General features: G+C 47.1%; 1 protein-coding gene across 1 annotated transcript in view; it reads right to left on the bottom strand.

The window, feature by feature from the left end:
* Nucleotides 1–11,279: 11,279 nt before the first annotated feature.
* Nucleotides 11,280–21,739, bottom strand: part of RPA1 (replication protein A1) — a 74,421-nt gene continuing 63,961 nt past the window's right edge. The window contains exons 14-17 of the mRNA XM_003816854.6: nt 20,488–20,664; nt 17,394–17,501; nt 14,241–14,327; nt 11,280–12,278 (exon numbers count right to left, since the gene is read on the bottom strand). Coding sequence (XP_003816902.4) covers nt 12,174–12,278; nt 14,241–14,327; nt 17,394–17,501; nt 20,488–20,664 — 477 coding nt within the window. The 3' untranslated portion in view covers nt 11,280–12,173. The remainder of the gene's footprint in view (nt 12,279–14,240; nt 14,328–17,393; nt 17,502–20,487; nt 20,665–21,739) is intronic.

Raw genomic sequence — 21,739 nt, 5'->3', positions numbered from 1 at the left:
ACGGGTATTAATAGGACGGGAGAAGGGGGGCAATAAGAAATGACAGGCAACTTCAAAGAAATAAAATTTCTATTAGGCTTTGTTATAAGATTACATCAAAGCAGTTCATATGTTTTAATCTGGGGAGAGAAGAAGCAGCTACTTGGGGTTTGCGCCTGGGGGCTGCCTCTGTGTACTGAACCAGACAGTTTGCATAATGAACAATTTTCATTCAACCAGGATTTCAGCACAGATAGCTTCCTCTGCAAGGTCCCAGGCACAGGCTCATAGTTTTTATTCTCCCAGCTCCACCTGCTGGAGAAACAGCTTGTAACCGGGAGGAAGGGGACACAGGGCAGCGTTTCTAAGCCACGATGCTAAATTCGGGTGTCTGAAGTTAGGGATCTGACTTTAGACACCCCGACCCGCTGCGCCCCGCCGACAGGGCCTCTGTGAGACACTCCAGGGCGCAGCCTGGATCCGCCCCTGCAGCCGGCAGGGAAGGCGCGGGCGGGGGGTGGGGGTCCAGGCCTGAAACCTTCGCCCCTCCCAGCGCCTCCGGAATTAGGGAATTTGGAAATCGTCGTTTGCATTCTGAGTCGAACCCCAGGGAGAATGGAGTTGCTGGAAGGCAGGTCGCCTCGAGAGACTGGCGGACAAGGTCGCTGGCTTCAAACACCAAACGCGGTTCCCACCTGGCCAGTCACCTTTCAAGTTTCCCAGCCACCCGGGTCTCCAGGAAATCAAACGGGGGAGAAAAACTGCCCGCGTGGAATTGCATTTTCATGCACAATGGGAAACTTAAACGCTGAGCAGATCGTCTTGAAAACCTGGCACAGCCGACGCAGGCTTGGAGGAAGGGAAGTCCCGGGTGAGCGGCTGCTCCAGGACTCGGGGCTGCGGCCTAATCCGCGCTGATCCCCGGGCTTAGCGCGCGCCCCTCCCCGGCTGAAGTCGCGGGAGCCGCAGGCCCCACCTGGCTGCGTCCCCTTGGGGAGGCCGCCCGGGAGGGGAGGTGACATCAAGCCGCGTGCAACTGTTTTCGAAAACCTGGGATGATCATTTAAATGTTTAAAATATGCACATGGTAATTCAAAACTAATTACCCTGAGCACATTTGAAACATTTATGCCATCGTCTCTGGATCCTGCCTACTGATTGTGCGCGGCGGCTCACTCTGCTGTTTCTATAAACTGCTTCAGCGATTTTAACTTCCAGGCTAAATCCGGCAGCGCAGGCTCTGCCTCGCGCCACTGGTTGGTGGAGAGACCCCTTTCCTGACTTCCAGGAGAGGAGGCTGCGCCCCGTTTCCCTGGAGAGCCATTTGTCACGGTCTCGCAGCTCTGGCTACGGAATCCCTGCCCTCGTTGTGTTCATAATGGTCATTTCCATTATTTAATTTAGGTTAAAATGACCTCTCTCCCCACCTATTCCTTTTCTTGTTGTTTTCTCCCCATTTCCCCTTCCTCTGTCTTGGCACGTGGCCCCCATCTCCTAATGACACCCCACCCGACCCCTTCTCCATTTGGGGGTGCACATGGAAGGCTTTTGGGGGTTGTAAGGTGGCCACATCTACCAGCCACCCTGAGAAGCAGGACTGAACTGGGCCAACCTGGGCGAACAGCGGCCACTGCCGGGCACGTTATAGTGGCTGCCAGGGCACACACGTGCACATGCCACACACACGTGTGCACACACACCATCCACGTGCACGCATGCCTCAGACACGGAGCCAGGCCTGCTTACGGACTGGACTAATTAGACCCAGGCAGGTCCTGAAGCAAATTCACTTCCCCAATTTCCAGAATAAAATGAGTTCTCTTCCTTTGGGGGCACTAAACCAGCATGCCGGGCTCAGGGACGGAGAATGGTGATGTGTAGCCGAAACGACCTGACTTCCCAAGTCTATCCGGAGAGACTGACCGAGGGCTGGGATCGGAAGAGGCGCCATTCCGGAGTCCAGAAATTAACACAGGCTTATAAATATGTTCCAGGACACAGACGAGCGATGACTGGTTCCTTATTATGCGAAGATGCCAGTGGCAGGTTTTAGGCGTTTAGGAATACAAAAGTGGGTTAGATTCCCACAGCCAGCTCCAGTGTGATAGAGTGATATTACCAGGTTTAACTAGAGCCATTAAGAGACTCTTCATTATCCCCACACCACCGCCACCAAAGTTATCACAGAAACCATAATGCAAGAGAGAATTTCCATTTCATCAACAAGAGAGGGAGCCAGTCTATCTTTGTCCAGAGAAAATGAGCATCCCAGCACGAAGCTCGTGAGGAATAGAGTGCACAACCCTCCAATAACATGCCCGGCAGGATTTCCTCAGCTATGCAGTTGGCTAAGCGGAGGCAGGCTGCTCCGGCGCTATCTTCCCGTGTACCTGGCCTGCAAGAATGCCAGCTCTATGAGCAGCTGAAAGATCAATTAGTGACAAAGGACACTCCTAGGACCTACATCCCACAGGGCTTAAGTCTTAAGCTCCAAGGAAATGAAGATCCAGGCTGCCCTCCCAGTGTGCAGCAATCTCATTTATTTTTCTACAAAGACTCACCACTCAAACCAAGCTAATTTTCTTGGTATCACCTGCGCCTGGTTTACTGGCTCCTGAGCAACGTGCCAGTCCTTCGGTTTGAAATGGACTTTTCTTCCAGCCGATCCTTTTTTTTTTTTTTTTTTGAGACGGAGTTTCGCTCTTGTTGCCCAGGCTGGAGTGCAATGGCACGATCTCGGCTCACCGCAACCTCCGTCTCCCGGGTTCAAGCGATTCTCCTGCCTCAGCCTCCCGAGTAGCTGGGATTACAGGCATGCACCACCACACCTGGCTAATTTTGTATTTTTAGCAGAGACGGGGTTTCTCCATGTTGGTCAGGCTGGTCTTGAACTCCCGACCTCAGGTGATCCACCCGCCTCGGCCTCCCAAAGTGCTGGGATTACAGGCGTGAGCCACCGCGCCCGGCCAGCCAATCCCTTTTTTGCAACTTCACGATGACAACTCATAGGTTTTTTGTCTGCCTCCACCAGACTGTCCGCTCTCCTTCACTGGACTCCCTTCACACACCACGTACTCAGCATCCTCTGTGTCACTCTGGTTTTGCTTATAGAAAGTGCTCTTCCATTTTGTGAGGCTCCCCCCCGCCATGGACGGATAATGAGAAGGGACCAGGTCTTCTATTTCCTTCACATTTCTTGTGTCATCTCAAGTATCTTCTCACGGGACAGACACCATGTCAGATATACGGAGGACCCAGTTTTATAGCTGAGCCCCACGAGACGGCCCAGCACACCCCCATACACACAGCAAAAATTGCCCCCCTCATTCAGATGTTCCTGGCATCCTGTAACTTGCCCAAAGCTAGATTTATTGCTCCTGCTGTAAAGTGTATCTGCTCTAAGACTCACTTAAAAGCTATCACTTGGCAGAAGATCAAGTTAGAAGTGCAGGCTAGCAGGTGATGGTGAGGGTAGGAGAGGGTGGGGAGGGCGGGGTGGAGCCAAGAATGGAAGCACTGAGAACTACCAGCCCAATATTTAACCTAACTGGTAATTTGCTGTGACAATTATGCCACAAACGGAACACTACCACTATGCAAGGATGTCGCTCTCTGATTAAGAGGGCTCTGCTTTTCCTAGTCACCGGCACTTTAATAACACACACACAAAATGAGGCTTGGCTGCGGGAGCTCAAGGTTCTGTTAGGAGGCACGTGCAGCATGCGGCGGTGGCCTGCACATCGGTCTGAGCGTTGCTGCCCGGTGAGCCTGCTAACACCTTCAATTCTCCAGCAGACGGAGATGGAAGGGAACCGAGCAGTCAGACGCTGTCACGAGAGAGCCGCTTTGACTGACAGGCGTCTTCCCGGAGAGCCTGCGCGTGCCCCCACTGCAAATCGACACTCGGGCAGCGCCTCTTTCCAACCAGGAAGGCTTGGTGTGGGTTTGATCCTTACAGAGTAACTTTAACAAGGATTTCCAAAAAAATAAAAGTCCACGGAAACAAATTTTCCTTTTCAAGATGGAGAGCAAGACAGAACAGGGACACACGCACACCCAGACACCCAAATTGCCAGTTAGAGACCCTGGTATGAGACAAAAGAATATTATTACCATCACGGCTGTAAAGGATGTTGCCGTCTTCTAAACTGACTGCTGGATTCCTGAAACGTGGCTAAGCAAGATAAACTGTTTTTTGCTTAATTAGTGGCTCCTTTGTGGAAGGTTTGCTGCCTGGAAAGAGCCCATTAGAGGAGAGCTCATTTGCAGGGATGCACCTTATACAGCTATTCAGATTTTGAATAAATCGTGGAGCAGGAAATTGGTGGTGGTGGTGACGGTGGGAGTCGCGGTGTTATGGAAGCAGAAAAGCTTCTGCAAGAGACAGGCTTTGCATTACAAGCCTAAGTGCTGAGGAGATCAGCTTTCCCAGGCAAACATGTAAGCCTCTAAAATTTTAGGCCAATGGAAATGACCTCTGTACCATGGCTGACTGAAGATATAAATAAACTTCAACATGAACAGCAGTGTCAACGGTGAGAGGAGATGAGAGTCCAACTGGGGCTTATTTTTAAAAAGTCCTGGCTGTTCTAACTCCATTTCAGGGCAGGGCATTGAAGAGCACAAAGCTGCAGCTCCCCGCGGCAAGCCCTCCTCTTTAACAGACACCAGCCCCCTAGGTTACCTGGCCGTTGAAAGGAAGCTGCAACACACATAAGTTAAATATAGGTTTGGTTATTTGCATTTTACAAGCACCGAGAATGTTATCTGAGGAAGCTGTCATTTTTAATGACAGCACAAACTTCCAATTACCAACTGGGTAATGCACTAGGGAACGGGCATAATTTTATAAGAACGGCTCGCAATTATTAAAAGTTTACACGATCACTTCTGAGTTGGCTATATAAATATTTCTCACGAGGCAGGTGGGATTCAGTTTTTCACAGGGTCTATTCAAGGCTGAAAAAAAGATTTGTTTTATTGAAAAGTGTACATTTTGAGACTCATCAACTGCTAAGGAGAGGGTGTAAAGCGACAGCTACTAAGAGCCTGAGAAGCTGCAAATGCAGCCAGGTGGCTGGTTCAAAGCCTCTCACAAACACCCACGAGCTCACTGGCAAGTCAGACACTGTCACGACAAACCCAATGCAGGTTAGGGGTATGGCAATGGATAACACAAGAACCTCTTACTGGCCGGGCACAGTGTCTCACGCCCGTAATCCCAGCACTTTGGGAGGCCGAGGAGGCCGGATCACCTGAGGTCGGGAGTTCGAGATCAGCCTGGCCAACATGGTGAAACCCTGTCTCTACTAAAAAATACAGAAATTAGCCAGATGTGGTGACACACGCCTGTATAATCCCAGCTACTAGGGAGGCTGAGGCAGAAGAATCGCTTGAACCTGGGAGGTGGAGGTTGCAGTGAGCCGAGATCGTGCCATTGCACTCCAGCCTGGGCAACAGAGAGAGACTCCATCTCAAAAAAGTAAAAAATTAAAAAAAAAAAAAGAAACTTTCACTCAGCCCATAGTCAAACACGGTCCTATTTGCACCAGGAACCCATTTCCGTTCAGTACCTCTACCCGGCCTCCGTGGCACCACGTGGCTTCGTGTCAGTGACGAACACAGCGCACGCCACTGTTACCAGTGTTGCTCTCGGTCTGCCTCATACAGACCGGACAGCCCCGACCTAAGTGAAGGCTCTAATCTGTGAGTCTCAAATCACCCAATTCTTTGTGAAGTCTTTCCTGATTGACTCCAGTCTTCCAGCAATTTCCCCCTCAACTGCATTTTAATATCACTGTGATATGACTACTTAGCCCCCAAGCCTTGCTCTAAATAGTCCATAGCTCTCAGGGACAGATATCTTTAAGTCACACACTGGCTGGGCGCGGTGGCTCACGCCTGTAATCCCAGCACCTTGGGAGACCAAGGTGGGCGGATCACCTGAGGTCGAGAGTTTGAGACCAGCCTGACCAACATGGAGAAACCCCATCTCTACTAAAAATAGAAAATTAGCTGGGCGCGGTGGCATATACCTGTAAATCCCAGCTACTCGGGAGCCTTAGGCAGGAGAATTGCTTGAACCTGGGAAGCAGAGTTTGCAGTGAGCCAAGATCACGCCATTGCACTCCAGCCTGGGCAACAAGAGCGAAAGTCCGTCTCAAAAAAAAAAAAAGTCACATACTAAGGCTGGGCGTGGTGGCTCACGCCTGTAATCCCAGCACTTTGGGAGGCTGAGGTGGGCAGATCACCTGAGGTCAGGAGTTCGAGACCAGCCTGGCGAACATAGTGAAACCTCATCTCTATTAAAAATACCAAAAAATCGGCCGGGCCCGGTGGCTCAGGCCTGTAATCCTAGCACTTTGGGAGGCAGAGGCGGGCAGATCACGAGATCAGGAGATTGAGACCATCCTGGCTAACACGGTGAAACCCCGTCTCTATTAAAAATACAAAAAATTAGCTGGGCATGGTGGCGGGCGCCTGTAGTCCCAGCTACTTGGGAGGCTGAGGCAGGAGAATCGCTTGAACTTGGGAGGCAGAGGTTGCAGTGAGCCGAGATTGTGCCACTGCACTCTAGCCTGGGTAAGAGTGAGACTCCATCTAAAAAACAAACAAACAAACAAACAAACAAAAAGACCCCAAAAAATCAGCTGGGCGTGCAGTAGTCCCAGCTACTCAAGAGGCTGAGGCAGGAGAATCACTTAAACCCAGGAGGTGGTGGTTGCAGTGAGCCGAGATCGTACCACTGCACTCCAGCCTGGCCGACAGAGACTCCATCTCAAAAAATAAAGTCACATACTGACTGGAACCATGTGACTTTATTTTTTGTCTGGAACCATGACGACGAGTGACTACATACTTTTCTCAATGACTTTTCAAAACCATCATTACAAATATAATTACAAGACTTAATAATCATTAATAGCTTTAGATAATCAGGTTGATTTATAGGCAAGTCAAATGCATTCTCAAGAGGCCTTTTTTGCCAGGGTGGTGGAAAACAAGAGTTTAGCCTCTTCATGGGCACAGCCCCCATCTGTGTAGTAGGCAGGATGAAACCAGGGCTCCAAAGCCTTCCTTTTCCCTCCCCTCCCTACATTAATCTACCTGCTTCCAAGGAAGGGCCTGCTCAAATTACCTACCAGCCCTTGGTGGGACACAGGGTTAGAGGAGTTATCCCTGGACTTAGGCAAAGAAAAATCAATCAGAGAACCTAACAGAACAAGAAAAGGCATAGATTTTCAGTGCCACAAAGCATAAACGCTTCTGCTCGTGAAATCTTGAATTTATAACAATTAGAAACAGTATAAGCAACCTGCAAGAGTGAATTGGCTGAAAACACATCCAAAGAGCCAAACACCACTTAAAATTATTTATCTAAAGCTATTAATGATTAGTAAATCTTTTAATTATGTTTGTGATTTTTTTGTTTTGAGATGGAGTCTCCCTCAGTCGCTCAGGCTGGAGTGCCATGGTGCGATCTTGGCTCACTGCAGCCTCTGCCTCGCGGGGAGGGACTCTCTTGCTGCAGCCTCCCGGGCAGCCGGGATTACAGGCGTGAGCCACCACACCCAGCTAATTTTTGTGTTTTTAGTAGAGATGTGGTTTCACCATGTTGGCCAGGCTGGTCTTGAACTCCTGATCACAAGTGATCCACCTGCCTTGGCCTCCCAAAGTATAGGTGTGAGCCACTGCACCTGGCCTAATGGTGGTTCTGATGCAATTTTTATCAAAATAAAGATGTCCATCCTAGGAGAAAAGCATTACAGGATGATATGCTTACTATGCTACCACTTTTAATTTAAACTCTATACACATAGATACATAGAAAAAACTAGCCAGGGCCAGGCACGGTGGCTCACACCTGTAATCCCAGCACTTTGGGAGGCCAAGGCGGGTGGATCACGAGGTCAGGAGATCGAGACCATCCTGGCTAACACGGTGAAACCCCATCTGTACTAAAAATACAAAAAATTAGCTGGGTATGGTGGCACATGCCTGTAGTCCCAGCTACCCAGCTGTAGTCCAGCTACATGCCTGTAGTCCCAGCTACTTGGGAGGCCAAGGCAGGGGAATTGCTTGAACCCAGGAGGTGGAGGTTGCAGTGAGCTGAGATCGTGTCACCGCACTGCAGCCTGGCAACAGAGCAAGACTCTGTCTCAAAAAAAAAGAAAAAAGAAAAAAAAGTAGCCAGCTACACAAGTGTTTATTACTGGTTGGTGAAATCCTAAGTAATTTTATTTTTCTTTTGCCTTTTTGAGATGGAGTCTTGCTCAGTCGCCCAGGCTAGAGTGCAGTGGTGCGATCTCAGCTCACTGCAGCCTCTGCCTTCCAGGTTCAAGTGATTCTCCTGCCTCAGCTGCCCGAGTAGCTGGGATTACAGGAGCCCACCACCACACCTGGCTAATTTTTGTATTTTTAGTAGAGGTGGGGTTTCACTATGTTGGCCAGGCTAGTCTCAAACTCCTAACCTCAAGTGATCCACCTGCCTTGGCCTCCCAAAGTGCTGGGATTACAGGGGAGAGCCACCGCACCCACTCTTTTTCTCCCTTTTTATGAGATAGGGTCTCGCTCTGTCGCCCAGGCTGGAGTGCAGTGGCGCAATCATGGCTCACTGCAGCCTCGACCTCCCACGGCTCAGGTGATTCTCCCACCTCAGCCTCCCAGGTAGCTGGGACTACAGGCGTGTGCCACCACACCCAGCTAATTTTTATTTTTTTGTAGGGACGGGGGGTCTCCTTATGTTACCCAGGCTGGTCTCGAACTCCTTGGCTCAAGCAATTTGCCCGCCTCAGCCTCCCAAAGTGTTGGGATTATAGGCATGAGCCACTGTGCCAGGCCAATTTTGTTTTTCTTAACTGTAGATTATTTTCCTAAAATAAACATGGAGGCCGGGCGTGGTGGCTCACGCCTGTAATCCCAGCACTTTGGGAGGCCGAGGCAGGTGGATCATGAGGTCAGAAGTTCGAGACCATCCTGGCTAACACGGTGAAACCCCGTCTCTACTAAAAATACAGAAAATTAGCCAGGCATGGTGGCGCATGCCTGTAGTCCCAGCTACTCAGGAGGCTGAGGCAGAATTGCTTGAACCTGGGAGGCGGAGGTTGCAGTGAGCTGAGATCGTGCCACTGCACTCCAGCCTGGGTGACATAGCAAGACTCCGTCTCAAAATAAATAAACAAACAAACGAACAAATATGATTACTTGCATAGGAAATAGTCAATAGTCCAAATTATCCTTTTCTCTTTTTCTTAAACATTTACTTAATGTCTTAATAACAAAAATACCAGCTTTTTTGAATAAGTGAAAATTAAACATCTATGCTCTCTTTTTGAGGAACCGATGACTTCCAAAGGTGTTTATAAAAGCCAGAACTCTACCAGCGGAGTGGATATAAGACTAAGAGTTAACAAACCACATAAAAGGTGGCCGGGGAGTGGGGGGAATCTTCCCTTTGAGACAAGGAAACAATCAGTTTACTAGGGGAATAGTGGCCTTCTAACAGGTGAAAAGAAGAAAAGGAGACCAAGCAACCTGTTTCATCCTCTATAAATAAAACCTTGGGCGGCATATTGCCAAAGAAACACGAGTCGATATAAACCTTTACATACTGGGCGGCCAAACTTCACTTTTGGACAGTATATTAATTATGTAGTCAATAACCATGGGTTTCATTAGTGTATTAAATACCACGATCAATAGTATTTATACTTTTTGAAGACAGCCCACTCAGGAAACAGAAGTGGGGGAGGGGAACATTTTTGACCCTGCAGTTCAAAAAAGGAACAGCACGCGAGAGATTAGCAAGGTTTTAATGGAAAGCACAAAACACTGGAAATATGGACAGAAATCAGATTATTACCCTTTTATTTTTTTTCCCTGCCCCTTTCACAATGAGACTGGAGGGAATTCAAGAACCACTTGAAATAAAGGCGAAATGATTAGATTTTTTTCTCCTAATTGCTTAACGCTGATGTCATGGTGTACGCAAAATGAACATTGATCTCTAAGTGAAAGAGGAGAAACAGAACATGAACAGCCTTTCGAGGTAAACTATATCCAAGAGAATTCTACGAACTGTGGGCCAGAATCTATTTAGGCAACCCGCAGGGACCAAAATCTCTGAAAAGCCCAACAGTGGAGCCAGTTTCTGATGCTCCTCTGCTGGTGATCTGATCTTTGAGTGGGGAAATCTGTTAGAAACAGCCTCCGCGAGGGAGCCCTCCCCCTGGCACTGCCCCTGGGTTTCCAATCACATCCACGGAGACGTGCTGGTTTTCTCACGCTGGCCACTGAGAAGGCGCGAGGACAGGTGTCAGCGTTCCCTGGACACGTCCTGTCCTGGTACCACGGCTGGTCAGGCCTCTTCACTGTGTGGACAGACACGTGGGGAGAGGAGGGAATGCTGGGAGTAGTAGGCATGAAAGACTGGTTACTGGGCTGAAAGCTAGATCGCCACTTCCCACCCACAATTTGTCAATCCAGAAGAGGGTTGAAGACTGTAATTTTCTCGTCGATGCTTTATAAGCAAGGTCAGACAGAAAAGAACTTCCGTAAAAATGGCTGAGGCCTCAGTCAGAGACTGAAATGCAACCCAGTTACCATCTCCTGAGACTAGAGAAGGGTAGGAAGGAATGTGTCTAAACAATTAGTGAGGCTGAGCAGGAGTCCCTCTGTGTCTGTCCTCAGGAACGGAAGTCATCCCGTCTAGGGCTGGCTGGCCCCTATGTCAACGGCAGACACCGAGGGGGGAGACAGACAGGACACCATCACTCCCCATCTCCAAAAGCCTCCGCAAGCGGCATGTGCAGTGATGAACAGCAGGTCCTCTGGCTGCAGAGTGACCACTGCACTGCCGGGGTACGAGGGCGAGATGTGCGGCCAATGGCAGGCGGTGTGTTGCAGCCACCGGATAGATAATTAATATGATTAGGAACACACAGAGCAAGCATGCTTTTGCTGACTGAAAGGCCCACTAGCATAATTACTGTTTTCTTACCAGCTCACTGTCTGTACACATTTCAAAGCCTGGTTGGTGTTAGACTGCTGCGTAAACATCAATAAAATCCCAAGTGCCAGATCATCAGCATCCTCAGGCAAAATGGCTTTTTGTTTTTAGTGTTTTCATGCTTTGAAAGATGCATTTCAGGGCTGCAAACACTAGGAAGAAGGATCTCCATGCCTTGGACTAATCTTCGGGTTTATAATGAGTTAACATCCCCACCAAGTGAACATTTATTATGAAGGCTAATTAATTGCTTTCCAGTTATAGGAACTCTTTGCATTCAAAGAAAGTAGGATTCACAAGCAAAGAATATACTGTTTATTAAAACAAAGCAAGGGAAACAAAAGGCTTCAAAATCCTTTCCATGTAACATAGCTTTAGTCAAAAAAAACAAAATACATGAATGCAGGAATGTGTACAGGTAGAAAAAGTACGCATTCACCAAGCGAAGCGCAGCATTAATTGAAGTGAAAAGTAAAGAAACGCTTTGTAGCCGCTTGGATTTCCTTAGGGGACAGCAAGTCAATGCTTATCAGCGGTCCTCAGAAGAGACAATTTTGATTAATATCAGACCCATCTGACTCAGTCTATTAAACCCTGAAGGAAGGATACTCTTCAGATATAAAAGATATGCCTTTGATTAATCATTCTACCCTATTGCCATTCCAAGCATTAACAACTATGTAGCACCTCTAGAAAGAGAGAGCCTCTGAATTCTAGGAAGACACACTTACTAAAATCCCCAGGTGCCCATGACCGCTTCTCAGCTCGCCCCGCTGAGAAGAACCCAAGTTGTGAGCGGGCGGAGGGGGTCACCACTGGAGAAGCAAAAACCTAGCTACATAATTTACTTCATGGTCTGCAGTTAGGGTCAGTGACTTACGACATAATTCCTGCTTGATGATAATGAAATTGACAGAAGCCTGAAGGCAGAGGGAGTGACTGGTCTTACACTAACCACCGGCTGACTCCCTAGGCCTGACACAGTCTACACCACAACCACCTGAGCGTATTTTCCTTTGCCTACCGATGGGTTCTGAGATGCGCATGAGAGAGGAAATTGCTTAGTCCACCATCAAGAGCCTCTGCACTGTGTAGCTAACATGGGATCGTCACACGGAGGTGGGAGGAAATCGATTCCATTCTGCCTCTTTATTTGCAAACTTCTGCCCGATCGGCACTGCTCCCCTCACATCAATGCACTTCTCCTGATGCTCATGACCAGCCTTCGGCCATACTCTCTGTAGTCCACGGGCTTCACGTCCATCACAGTGGCCTTAATTCGAGACTCGTCCTTCAAAAAGGGAGTAGTAGTTTGTGAGCGGTGAAAGTGTGGTGTGGAGCAGTGAAACCCCTTTTGCTTCAGTGGTTTCAGTGAGCCCAGCGGGAGGGAACAGACACACGGGTTCAGAGTTCAGTCATTCCAGTGAGTGACAGCCTCGTCCTGAATGTCTGGGGCTGGGCGAGTGAACAGGTCCTTTCTCCAGCACAGGCCCTTCTGATTCTTTACCCAAGCTCCCACTCAGAAGCCTACAATCCTAGTGAGATGGACTTTAGAGGGTTTCTCTAGTTTCATTTATTCTCCCTACTGCAGGGGATACAGCCCAGAGAGGACATGTGACTTGCACAAAGCCACACAGCTAGTTCTGAAAGCTAAACTTTCAAACTTTCATTTCAAGAAAAGCTGAGTGGTGAAAGAAAGAGTACTTGCAGCAGAGGGAGAGGACCGAGTCTGTCCTGTCTCAGCTCTGGGGAGGCAGCCTCTCTTCACTTCACCTTCCCTGTCCAGACACGATGGGGCTGAATGGCCCCAAAACTCCCCCCCAGCCCCACCCCACTCCCTGACATTGTTTCACGGTGACATCTGATCCCCTATCTCATTTAATGTTTATAGTAGTCGCAGAAGAACGGGCATTAAGGTAAATACGTGAGTAAACCCTGCAATCAGCAGGAGCGTTTCTACCACTCCCCCTGCCCACTCGTACGTTTACACTCACGGCCTGAATGGTGCCTTTCCGGGCAGAACGGAGTGGTACCCAGGAAGGCTGCACAGGCGAGCTCGGGGCTGTCACACTGCTGTGTGCTTGGTCGGTACTAAATCCGTGATACTCGTAAGCATGATCAAAAGCAAAGCTCTGAAGTCAGGCTGCCTGGGTTGGACGTTAGCTCAGCCACTTGCTAGCATACAACTTAGGCAAGTGACTTGTTCTCTGAATGCCCGTGTCTCTCTGTATGTAATTCCTTCAGTGGCAAAATAGGGTAACCATAGTTTCTACATATAGGGTTACTAGGCTCAAGTGAGATGTTCCACGTAAAGGATGTAGAACAGTTACCTGGCAGACCATGCTCAATACTGTTTGATTATAACTATAACTAAGCTGGGCGCAGTGGCTCATGCCTGTAATCCTGGCACTTTGGGAGGCTGAGGCGGGTGGATCATCTGAGGTCAGGAGTTCGAGACCAGCCTGGCCAACATGGTGAAAACTCCGTCTCTACTAAAAATACAAAAATTAGCCGGGCATGGTGGCGGGTGCCTGTAATCCCAGCTACTCGAGGGGCTGAGGCAGGAGAATCACTTGAACCTGGGAGGCGGAGGTTGTGGTGAGCCAAGATCGTCCCACTGCACTCCAGCCTGGGTGACAGAGACTCTGTCTCAAATAAATGAATAAATAAATAAATAAATACTATATGGTATTATGGGCAATTTCAGGAATTTTCAAGGTAGTTTTAACCACACGTGGCCTTTGTTTCATATACTGACTGACTGACTGACTGACTTAGAAACGGGGTTTCACTATGTTACCCAGGCTGGCCTTGAACTCCTGCCTCAGTCTCCCGAGTAGCTGGGACCACAGGCACATACCACCACGCCCGGCTCATATACTTAATATACTTTTCTACAATCTAAATTTGTCAAAGATATGACTCTACTGCATGCGTTATAATTTTTTTGTCAGAACACAGACGAAAAAATCCTAGGATTTAACTGAAAAAAAAATAAAAATAAAAAAAAAAACAAACAAAAAAACCCATATAGTATTCCCCACCCCCCCGCCATTGTTTCAACAAGACACTTAAGCTCTCTCTCCTTCCTCATCTGAAAATGGGGATCATAACAGCACCTGTGTTGGGCAAAGTCAGCACCGGGGTCTGGCAGTGAGTACAGTAACTCCCTGCCAGGGAGTGTCGCGACACTGCCGTAGGTGACAAACAGCACCTCCCCACCACCAACCCTGCTGCCCAGGCCCTTACTTACGTTGTAGGTCTCCACTTTGACCCTGACTCTGAATATGAAAGATCGGAAGTTGGCATTCTGGAAAACTTCTTCAAATGCCTGTTCATTCTGCAAAAACACACATAAAACTTGACACATGGAAACCACTGGACAACTTGCAAATACTGATAAGACGTTTAAAAAGACTTCTGAAAATGCATCTCCTGGGTAGTTTCAAATTACTTAGGAATGACTCACCTACAGGTAACATTACATGAAACTGTTTTAAGTAGAATCTTATTGAAAATTAAAACACTAATCACATTCATAGAAGGTAGAATGGCAGTTGTCAGGGCCAGGGAGAGGAGGGTTTTGGAAAAGGAGCTATTGCTTAATGTGCAGTTTCAAATCGCCACCCATGAACAGTGTGTCTCCATTCTCCCCTTCCCTCCATCCTTGGAAAACACAAGTCTGTCGTCTGTCTCTATGAATTTGCCTATTAAAAAAAGTACTGGAAAAGGATGGTGGCGACAGGGGCACAGTAATGTGAATGTACCTAACGCCACTAAACTGTACACGTAAAAATGGTTACAAAGGCAAATTTGGTTATATATGTTTTACTAGACACAAAAAATTAAAAACGCTCTTAGGAAGTTTCTAAGACTTTAAGGCTGGGCACGGTGGCTCACACCTGTCATCCTAGCGCTTTGGGAGGCGGAAGCGGGTGGATCACTTGAGGTTGGGAGTTCAAGACCAGCCTGGCCAACACGGTGAAACCCCATCTCTACTAAAAACACAAAAATTAGCTGGGCATAGTGGCAGGTGCCTGTAATCCCAGGTACTAGGGAGGCTGAGGCAGAAGAATTGCTTCGACCTGAGAGGCGGAGGCTACAGTGAGCTGAGACTGCACTACTGCACTCCAGCATGGGCTATGGAGCGAGACTCTCAAAAAAAAAAAAAAAAAAAAAAATTAGGAGGTCAGGTATGGTGGCACGTGACTATAATCCCAATGTTTTGGGAGACCGAGGTGGGAGGACTGCTTGAGGCCAGGAGTTCAAGAACAGCCTGGGGAACATAGCAAGACCCCATCTCTACCAAAAAAAAAAAAAAACTTAAGCCAGGTATGGTGGCGTGTACCAGTAGTCCCAGCTACTCAGGAGACTGAGGTGGCAGGACTGTCTGAGCCCAAGAGTTTGAAGCTGCAGTGAGCCATGATCGCACACCATGGCGCTCCAACATGGGTGATGAGGCAAGACCTTGTCTCAAAAAAAAGAAAAAAAGAAAAAACACTCAGAAGAAAGTTCAATATAATTTGTGATTTCAGCCTCTGTATTTATAGCTACTGATTTGGTGTGCAAGCAGAGAAGACTGTTGAGGTGTGCAAAGGCTAGGGAAGGCCTAAAAACAATCCTTTTCCCTCTCTCACTCCTCAAATGCAATTTAAGTTTATTAAAAAAAAAAAAGTCTGGTAAACAGACAAGAATTAGAGAATATAGTTTGTATAAAGATGCATAAATAAATGTGTAATAACTATATTAACAGAGTTGATTGAGACCTTTGACACAAAAAAAATAAAAAGAAATTAATAGTTCACACCAACCTAGTGTTTTTTGCAAGTCACGCACGGCGTGAAAGCAGCTTTACTATACAGAACTCTTTTCTGTAAAGGTTACTTGATCAAAACCCAAACCCAAACCAAATGGACTTTCAGATATGAAAATAAAACAATGGGTTAAAGCTTGAGAAAATTACACCGGCTGCCATTATGCTTCCAAGATGAGGGGCGTGGAGTGCGAACTCCAGGATCTCAGGGTTCCTCGGGGAAGTTTCTATATGTCCTCATTCACCGGCAGAAAAAACAGTCAAATATAATAAGCTCATAAAAATCCTGAAAGGCTTACTCGGGCCTTAAAATCTGATACGAAAATTGAGGACCAGGTAAAAACAGACAAAAGATACTATCACACTTTAAAGTCAATTCTAGTTATTTCTGTAACAGGATTTGTTGAGACTATTTTGAGAGCTCTCATGGACAATTTAAAAAAAGAGTCAGGGCAGAGCCCAAACAGACAGAACTGGGGACAGGAAGAAAAAGAAAAACACACCAGAACAAATGGCAAAGCCTTTCACCTTTATGGCCTTTACAAGTATTCCAACCAATTTGGAGGAAATTGGGGGAAAAGCCATCTACAGACAGGTGCCTATTTATGTGGCCCAGAAAACATAGCTTTTATTGGTCTTCCTTATGTTTTACCTGAGCAACTACCTTTCCTAAATTCAGCATTATTAGCAATCTATTCTGTAAATAAACCTAATATGTGAAAATGCAAACTTATAAAAATGAAATGGACAAAGTTACCTTATGGAAGAAAGTCACTGCATAAGAATTGCATCTGATGGGCTGAAATGGCAGGCACCTTATATGTGCATTTATTATTATTGTTTTATAGGACAGACCCAGGAACTTGATATATGTGCATTTTAACCAGGATCTGACTCAACTTTTCTGGAAGGTATTTACTATGTTAAAAAAGCATGCCTGTAATAATTCAGGTTGTTTCAGGGACACCTTCCGACCTAAGTCATCTCAGGCACACTAGCTCTGATGTGCTAATAGGAACAGGAGAAACGGGTGGCTTCGATTTAGAAAGTGCTTCGGTTTTAAAGTACTTTTATATACATTATTTCACTGTTAAGCACATCCCAAATGGACAAGATTAGATAACATCAGATGAGCTCTTAAATAATTATCAGGCTGAGAAACTGTATACAAACAATACCAAAAAGAAACAAACTAAAAAATATTAAACAGCAAAAAGAGGGCCAGTGTTGGGCAAGGTGTGGTGGCTCACACCTGTAATCCCAGCATTTCGGGTGGCTGAAGCGGGCAGATCATGAGGTCAGGAGTTCGAGACCAGCCTGACCAACATGGTAAAACCCCGTCTCTACTAAAAATACAAAAACTAGCCGGGCATCGTGGCGGGTGCCTGTCATCCCAGCTACTCAGGAGGCTGGGGCAGGAGAATCACTTGAACCCGGGAGGCGGAGACTGCGGTGAGCTGAGATCGCGCCACTGCACTCCAGCCTAGGAAACAGGGCAAGACTCCATCTCAAAAAAAAAAAATGTGTGAGGTCAGTGTTATAGAATGAGAACCATTAAAAGTTATAGAAGTTATAATAAAATATGTGGCTGACCTTGTCTTTTAATTCCCCAAGATAAGCAGCATTGTGTCCAAGGATAGCTTCAGCAGACTCCTGGAAACAAGTCACCCACTGATTCTCTTGAAAATCTGCAATATTTACCTAAAAAACACAATTCTACATTATTTCAGCAAAGACATAATAAAAAGACACACCGAGAAGATGGGGAGAGGTTAATGTTCTTTTTCCACTTATTAAAATAATTTCCAGAGAGGGCCAGGTGCAGTGGGCTCATGCCTGTAATCCCAGCACTTTGGGAGGCCAAGGCGGGTGGAACACTTGAGGCCAGGAGTTTGAAACCAGCCTGGCCAACATGGTGAAACTCCGTCTCTACGAAAAATACAAAAATTAGCCAGGCATGGTGGCGGGTGCCTGTAATCCCAGCTACTCAGGAGGCTGAGGCGGGAGAATCACTTGAACCCGGGAGGCGGAGGTTGCAGTGAGCTGAGATCGCGCCACTGCACTCCAGCCTGGGTGACAGAGAGAGAGGCTCATCAGATTAGTTCCTGTCCAGGTGCAGCTGGCTTTGGATGAAGGGTTTTGAGTGAATCGGGGGAGTTCTCTGCATTTTCAATTGCCCACTCTGTAGTCCCTAGGAGGAGTTCCATGAGACGGCTCTGTCACTGCTGGGCACCCAGACAACTGAAGAGCCTGCCCGTGAGCCTCTGTCAGTCACCAAATTGACCTGGCAAAGGAAATGAGCAATCAAATGTCTCCCATTGGGCTGTGGTGTAAAATTAAATAGGGCAAAGTCAAGGAAGAAGGCAGATCTCAGAGAATCCACTTGCTAAAGTAAAAGCCTTTGTAGAAATACGAGTAGTTTTTCTTTAAGGCATCATTTTGACGATTTTACATCTTCATTTTGCATGTGTACAAGGCTTTTAATATAGAGAATGTTATGACGAAAAATAAGGTGACGAAACCAGTTAAAAGTGAAAAGCACTCTCGATACACAGCAACGGTATCACACCCTGGGCTCACACTTCCTTTAACCCCACGCTATCCTTCTAAGAAGCAAAGAGCATCTCATCACATAGGGCAAGAACTACAATGACGCAGACATGTGATAAATATCAAATCAAACAAGTGTGCGGGAGATTGCGCTGTGGAGGAGTTTAACAGAAAGGCTGATGTTTCCATAAACTAAAACAAATTTTCTTCATCTTAGTTCAATGAAAAGTTTATAGTTTACAAAAAATGAGCCTAAACGTACAACTGTCCTGCTAAGCTAACATTTCATTTTATTTATTATTTATTTATTTAATTTATTTATTGAGATGGAGTCTTGCTCTGTCACCCAGGCTGGAGTGCAGTGGCGCGATCGTGGCTCACTGCAAGCTCCACCTCCCGGGTTCATGCCATTCCCCGGCCTCAGCCTCCCGAGTAGCTGGGACTGCAGGTGCCCGCCACCACGCCTGGCTAATTTTTTTGTACTTTTAGTACAGACGGGGTTTCACTGTGTTAGCCAAGATGATCTCAATCTCCTGACCTCGTGATCCGCCCGCCTCGGCCTCCCAAAGTGCTGGGATTACAGGCGTGAGCCACCATGCCCGGCCTATTTATTTATTTTTTAAAGACAGGGTCTGATTCTGTCATCCAGGCTGGAGTGCAGTGCCACGATCCTGGCTCACTGCAGCCCTGACCTCTCGGGCTCAAGCGATCCTCCTACCTCAGCCTCATGAGTAGCTGGGACAAGTGCATACCACCACAGCCAGCTAATTTTACTTTTTGTAGAGACAGGGTCTTGCCATATTGCCTAGGCTGATATCGAACTCCCAGCCTCAAGCAATCATCCTGCCTCAGCCTCCCAAAGTGCTGGGGTTACAGGCACAAGTCACCACGCCTGGCCAATATGAACATTTTTCAGGCTTCTGATATATTACTGCCAAATCATCCTTTGGAAAAATGTGAAACTGTTTTCTTTTTCTCTTTTCTTGAGATGGAGTTTTGCTCTTGTCGCCCGGGCTGGAGTGCAGTGGTGTGATCTCGGCTCACTGCAACCTCTGCCTCCCGGGTTCAAGTGATTCTCCCACCTCAGCCTCCCGAGTAGCTGGGACTACAGGCACCCGCCACCACGCCCGGCTAATTTTTGTATTTTTAGTAGAGACAGGGTTTCACCATGTTGGCCAGGCTGGTCTCAAACTCCTGATCTCAGGTGACGCACCCGCCTCGGCCTCCCAAAGTGCTGGGATTACAAAAGTGAGCCACTGTGCCCGGTCTTAAACTGTTTTCTTAAACTGCTATTATCGCCTAGTTCTACCACTGAAAACAAAACAAAACAAAATAAAAACCTTAAGGCCGGGTGCAGTGGCTCAGGCTTGTAATGCCAGCACTTTGGAAGGCTGAGGTGGGAGGATGACATGAGGCCAGGAACTTGAGACCAACCTGCACAGCAGAGCGAGACCCTGTCTCTACAATAAAATAATTTTTAAAATTAGCTGGGTGTGGTGGTGCACAGCTGCAGTTGCAGCTACTTGGGAGGCCAAGGTGGAAGGACTGCTTAAGCCTGGGAGGTTGGGGCCACCATGAGCTGCGATGATACCACTGCACTCTATTCTGGGCAACAGAGTGAGACCCCTGTTTCTTAAAAAAAAAAAAAAATTTTTTAAACCCAACTTTACAACTTTTTTTAAAAGGTTTTTAAAACAGAAAGAAACAATTCTTAAAATGCAAAAAAGCAACAATCTCACATCAGCACACCGTCACATTCCTCTGAAGTCAGCTATACGAAAGCTAGAGAATAGATTATCCACATGAAAATGACTAAATACGGGCATTGGCTGTGTAAGTACAATTAGTGCTGTCTATAAATGCCGTTTTCAAATTAATTTATCTTCATAGCAGTTATCAGCAGGCAAGTGTCACGGACGCTATGGTTGTATGACGTGCATGAAAGACTGAATCAGCTGGGGTATCTCAACACCACTTTCTGGCATGAAAAAGAGGATGGATAAGCTCTTCCACACCTACTCATCTGCAGGCTTCCTACCGGGAATGACTTTGTTTCTACTGTTGTGACCACAGTGCCTGGCACACGGGAGGGCCTCCGTGAACACAACCGCGGTTCTCATCTACCGAGGCTACTTACTGACAGGATCATGCGGTACTTGAAATTGGGAAATTCGGTGTCGCACTTCTCACAGCGGTACAATCCATTCTGTTGATCGATCACTTTCTTATTGCAGTCCTGAGTCGGGCAGGCTTGGTACATGCAGTTCTCTTTGCGAAGATACACCACTGTGGCCACAGAACTAAAGTAGTCCGGCTTCGGGAGAAAAGAACAGCATGAGGCACGGAGTCGCGAGCCCGCCCGGGATCGGACCGAGAGGCAGCTCAAAGCCTGCCCTTACGTTTAGGTGGTAAGTGTTTCTATATCCTCAAGATTACACATGATCACAGGGAATCATTCATTCTGTAGTTTTAGAAATCACATGTGCCGAGTACAAAACCCATGAAGGTAATAAGCCAAGTTCTAATAAGCCAAGTTCTGAGGCAGATAATGCCTTCACAATAAAAGTTAATCCTAAATTACACTGAGTTAATTAAAAGTGAAATTGTTTTCCTGTTTGCTTGAACACTGTATGAAAGCCAAAGATTTGTTCCTCCCGATCCTCTGATCCTCCAAAGGCCACAGATCTAGGAAATACAGAATGCGGACCACAAACACCCAGTGCAGCAACGATCAACCATCCCTCCCGCGCTCAAAACATGGCAGTCATGTCTAGGCCTAGATTCACCTTTTCCTTGTTTAGGCCGGGGATCAGCAAGCTGCTTCTGTAAAAAGCCAAACAGTAAATATTTCAGGCCTTAGCAGCCATTTGGTCACAGTCTCTGCTGCAACTACAGGCACACCTCACTTTATTGTGCTTTGCTTTACTGCACTTGACAGATACGGCATTTTTTACAGATTGAAGACTTGTGGCACCCCTGGGTCAAGTAAATGCACTATTTTCCCAATAGCAGGTGCTCACTTTATGTCTCTGTGTCACATAAAGACAGTAATTCTTGCAAGATTTCAAACTTTTTCATTATATATGTATTTTTTGAGACAGAGTCTCGCTCTGTCGCCCAGGCTGGGGTGCAGTGAGTGGTGTAATCTCTGATCACTGCAGCCTCCACCTCCCAGGTTCAAGTGATTCTCCTGCCTCAGCCACCCAAGTAGCTGGGACTACAGGCGTGCACTACCACGCCTGGCTAATTTTTGTATTTTTTAGTAGAGATGGGGTTTTGCCATGTTGGGTAGGCTGGTCTCGAACTCCAAACCTCAAGTGATCCACCCACCTTGGCCTCCCGAAGTGCTAGGATTATAGGAGTAAGCCACCATGCCTGGCCCTTTTTCA

Source organism: Pan paniscus, chromosome 19 (genome assembly GCF_029289425.2).
Source record: "Pan paniscus chromosome 19, NHGRI_mPanPan1-v2.0_pri, whole genome shotgun sequence".
Lineage (NCBI taxonomy): Eukaryota > Metazoa > Chordata > Mammalia > Primates > Hominidae > Pan > Pan paniscus.
This window is presented reverse-complemented; position numbering and strand designations above follow the sequence as displayed.